Source organism: Callospermophilus lateralis, chromosome 9 (assembly GCF_048772815.1).
Source record: "Callospermophilus lateralis isolate mCalLat2 chromosome 9, mCalLat2.hap1, whole genome shotgun sequence".
Taxonomy (NCBI): domain Eukaryota; kingdom Metazoa; phylum Chordata; class Mammalia; order Rodentia; family Sciuridae; genus Callospermophilus; species Callospermophilus lateralis.
The window spans coordinates 88,428,798-88,433,109 of record NC_135313.1 but is presented as its reverse complement, the minus strand read 5'-3'; the positions used below and the strand labels follow the sequence as shown (position 1 = coordinate 88,433,109).

At 36.0% G+C, this 4,312-nt stretch overlaps 1 protein-coding gene across 1 annotated transcript; it reads right to left on the bottom strand.

The window, feature by feature from the left end:
* Window positions 1-357: 357 nt before the first annotated feature.
* Window positions 358-2,935, bottom strand: Nxph2 (neurexophilin 2). Its single transcript, XM_076866561.1, has 3 exons — window positions 2,911-2,935; window positions 2,739-2,758; window positions 358-1,101 (listed from the first exon to the last, which is right to left on the bottom strand). Exons 1-3 carry the CDS (start codon window positions 2,933-2,935, stop codon window positions 358-360), a joined length of 789 nt encoding a protein of 262 aa, XP_076722676.1.
* Window positions 2,936-4,312: the final 1,377 nt, after the last annotated feature.

The window sequence follows — 4,312 nt, the reverse complement described above, 5'->3', positions numbered from 1 at the left end:
GCAGGCTCATTTCAAGAGCAATGTCTATCACATGTGAAATTGGCTTCCTTCTTTTCCCCACGTGGCTACCTTTGATGTTGCTTTTACAGAAATAATATTTCTAGATCTTAGCCATCTCACATGAAAGGGATGGTTTTCATAAACAGTTTGACTCTTTAGATAAAGGTACTTATGATAGAAACAAACACATTTCACCTTGGAATATGTTTCTTTTTCTTTTAATTTGAAAACGTGATAGGAAACTATGGTTCACTGACAGAAACAAAAGGGATCCTGTACCATGAAAAGCTGGGCTTGTTTCTTGTTCATTCTAATTAAATATACATGAGTCTCTCATTTCTATCACTGTGGACAGATTCAGCCAGAAGATAAGTATGGGGTCTCGCTATGATAATTGTAGTCAGGACAGACCTTCTGCACAAGTTTATAATCAACACTGTAAAAGGCAATGTAAATGCAAATGACCTTGAAAGGCTTGGAGCATAACCAAGACACATGGCTCTGAGTCTGCTCCTGGTAGCAAATCTTGGACGGGTCAAAGTTGCACAGGGCCGTCTTCTTTGCCCGGTCTGTTTTTTCATACTCAATGCGACAGTTGAAAGATTTGGATTCCTTGGTCTCTAAGGTCGACTGGGGGGAAACTTCAAATTCCACCACTTTGGAAGGAGGTACCAAGCTCACTGAAACATTGCCCAGGCCTGTTGAATTATGCCGGAAATAAACACTGAAGGTTCCATTTCCATGGTCGACAATTTTCCCTGTGATGAGAAGGTTGAGTTTGACAGTTTTAATGTTGGAATGAAAGTCACCCCATCCAAACATTTTCTTAAATTTTCCCGTTTTCACTATTGGCCTCCGCTTAGTTCTTGCTAATGGCTCCTGAGCCTCTGTGATATTGGCCAGCCAATCCCAAAAGTTTTCCATGCTGTCTGCATATGCCATGGGACCTGGCTTGGGCACTGGAGACTGTTTAACAAACAGGCGCAGAGGACTGATGATCCTTGAGTGCACCACGTTTCCAACCAATGTCCCTGGGGCATCTTTGTCTTCCCAGTCCAGACCTTCTGAGGCATGCACCGCCTCTTTACCATCACAGAATAACTGTGGGGAAAGAAGAAAGAGAAATCAACTTCAGGTGGGCTTTGAGCATGCACACAGACTGAAGGCAAAGCACAAGAGAGTTTCAATATTATTTGGAGTCTTGTTAAATAGCATTCACACACACAGCTGGTCTCAGCAGTATTACGAGATGAGCATTTAATTCCAACTGTGAATAGAAAAATTAAAATGGTAAGATTAGGAAGAGGGCATTTTATTTTGAGGGTTGATGGGATTTTTTTCTTTCTGTTTCCTCATCTTCACAATTTTCTTTTCCAGATTGTGAAAAATATCATGTTTTGGCCTCTCATTTGATAAAAACTGTTAAATTTGTGAGGTCTTTTCTGTTGGAAGACAGCTTTAGATGCTGAGAATTTCTACCAAGGAGCTATAAAGTATTTGAATATAAGGTATTGATAAGTCTAGTAAATATATTTGAAAATACTAAGGATGTTATTATATTCAAAGGCTTAAGACATATAATTTTATAGTTTTTGATATAATTCTATCTCAAGCTGTTACAAAAAAGGCATGTGATTAATGTTAAGAGGTTTTACAGAAGTTTCTGTGGGAAAAATATAATTATACATTTAGTTGTCTTAATAGAAACATAAATTAATGTTAAAAGTATAAATATAAGTAGACATATGATTTAATAAATTTTATTATAGCAATATTATAATCAAAGACAGGATTGCTTTACTGAACATGTGTTTTACTGGTTCTACAGCATTTTAGTTCAAATCATAGTCACTGAAATATAGCACTTTGTTTGCATTTGATTTTCCTTTTATTTTTGTATTACAAGGGTCCTTACGATTTCTAAAAATCATTTAGTTGAGTCAATATGGATTTTCAAGGGGCAGAATCATTACATATGAAACTGTTGACTGGAGTGAATATTTATGGACGAGTTATAAAGTCTGGAAAATAGAGGTTCCTAGTGGAAACACAGATAGCCTCTTATCTGTAATGGCACAAACCACTCCTGTGATGATTCTACGGAAAACCGTCAGCATGATGAAAAGGATGAGGAGAGAAGAGATGCTGTGTTTATGTACCGTTGCTCTAGTCCTTTCATACTTGCAAAGCACTTGGTAGAACTGGTCTCAAATTATTCCAGAAATCATTGCTTTCAATACAATTTTGAAAAAAAAGACACAGCCTAGATTATAAATATTGCACTGAGCTACACGGTGTAGTTTGATAACATGAAGTCCTCTTTTGTATGTTCATAAAATTTTAGAAGTTTAAGTTCTAACAGAACCTTGTGAAAAGTGTTTTTTTTTTTTTTTTTTTTTTTTTTTTACCTACACCTGTTTCCAAGATCACTTTGAGGGAGGTATTCAAGGACTCAAAATATATGAGTGGAATTGTGGGGTTTATTTTTTCCTTTGATGGGAGTAGTATAGGGGGTGTTGCATATATATTTCTGCCTTGATTAATTTTCTAAAGTCTTTTCTTCCCAATTTCTACAATTTAAAAAAATATTTTCATTAAAATTACTGATGTTGGCAGAAGGGCAAATTAATGATGCATATGCTTACAATTAAGAACCCATATAACTTCTTAGGGGCTTATACATCCTGAATTGATTACTTGTTTGTTTTTTCCTAGTGTTGTAAGGATGGCATATTCACCAGAGAAAGAGGGACAATCACTCACAATTTGTGGCTCAAAATATGTCTGATACTATATAACTATAGCTTTCTGATGTTGAGCACTCTTAATTATGAAGTAGGTAGATCAACTGAAAGCAGCCCATGGAGTTCAGTAATCTGGCTCCAATTCTGACTTGAGTTTCCTGAGAACTGATGAAGACTGGTCTAAGGGACATGTCCTGGCCTTGCTCCAGAGAGCTCCAAAGTCACATGCTCAGGCAAGAAGCCCCTGGGGGATCAAGGTCCGATTTCTCCACTCTGTGATCATGATTCTTTTTGCCCAGAGTCTGTCAACGATTTTTCACCTGTCTCCAGTAAGATTTGTCTTGCCTGGGAAATGCTGACAGATAACACATACCATTTGCTCAGCATCTGGCGTGCAAGAGCTGCTCCTTTGCTTCCCCATTTCTACCCCTTGATTTAGTACAGATTTCAAACTTCCTCCCTCATTCCTGCTTTCCTTTCTCTTTCATAGGAACATCCCTTCTGACCTGTTCCCTTTGTCACATGCCTTTAAAACCCCCTCAATTCTTATTTCTAAACCCCACTGTCCTAATTAATACTTCATTAGCAGAACTAAGATACATATTTCCATCCAAAAATATTTTTTCAACTACATGTGGAAACATTCATTGCTGCCAGCAGCAGTGGTCTACTTTTTTTCCTTCTTCTTCTCAAAGTGTATGTTGTATGTTATATAATTTCCTGAAAATTTTCTGACTGGATAATTTCTCTTGATTCAGTGCTTTGCTTGATTTTTCTCACTTTCTGTTACTGAAAACCTGTAAACATTGAGTCCATCTTTCAATGATGAGTATATTTTGCCATCACATAGAGTCTCATCTGATTCTGATGCATTTTGGAAGACACAATAGGTCCCCAGCATTTTAAGAGATCCTCCTTTTATTTCTAGGATTTCTGTTGTGATGGTTCCAAGATTATTCAATAATAATAATGTGTGAACATTTACTGAAAAATTTTTTTTAAAGATCTGAAGATTTTCCTGGAAGTCATTTATGTTGTAATATAACTTTACCCAAATATATGTGACTCATTTAAGAAATATGAGCTTGAAACAATACAGAACAAAAGCTAATGGAGACTATCAAATAGATAAATTGAATGTAATATTTTAATAAAGACTCTTTAATTCCTCAGAAAAAATTCTTCATATGAGAACTTGAAATGGAATTTGATTTATAAAAAATTCTCTCTAACATATTACTCTTCAGGTCCAAACCTGCTCAAGGTGCCACTGCTTTTAAAGTTGGTCTACATGAAAAAAAAAAAATAAACACTGTTTATGTAAGTATAAAATTATATCTATATATTTAGGGTTTTTTTTTTTTTTTGCTTTGTCCTAGACCATCATTTTTAAAAAAATTTCTTATTTTTTTTATGTGGTGCTAAGGATGGAACCCAGGACCTCACACGTGCTAGGTGAGTGCTCTACCGCCGAGCCACAACCCCAGCCCTAGACCATCATGTTTCTAACCTGCTTTAACAACAAAATTAGACAAGCTGAGAAAAGCTGTGTATAACTTCATCTATTT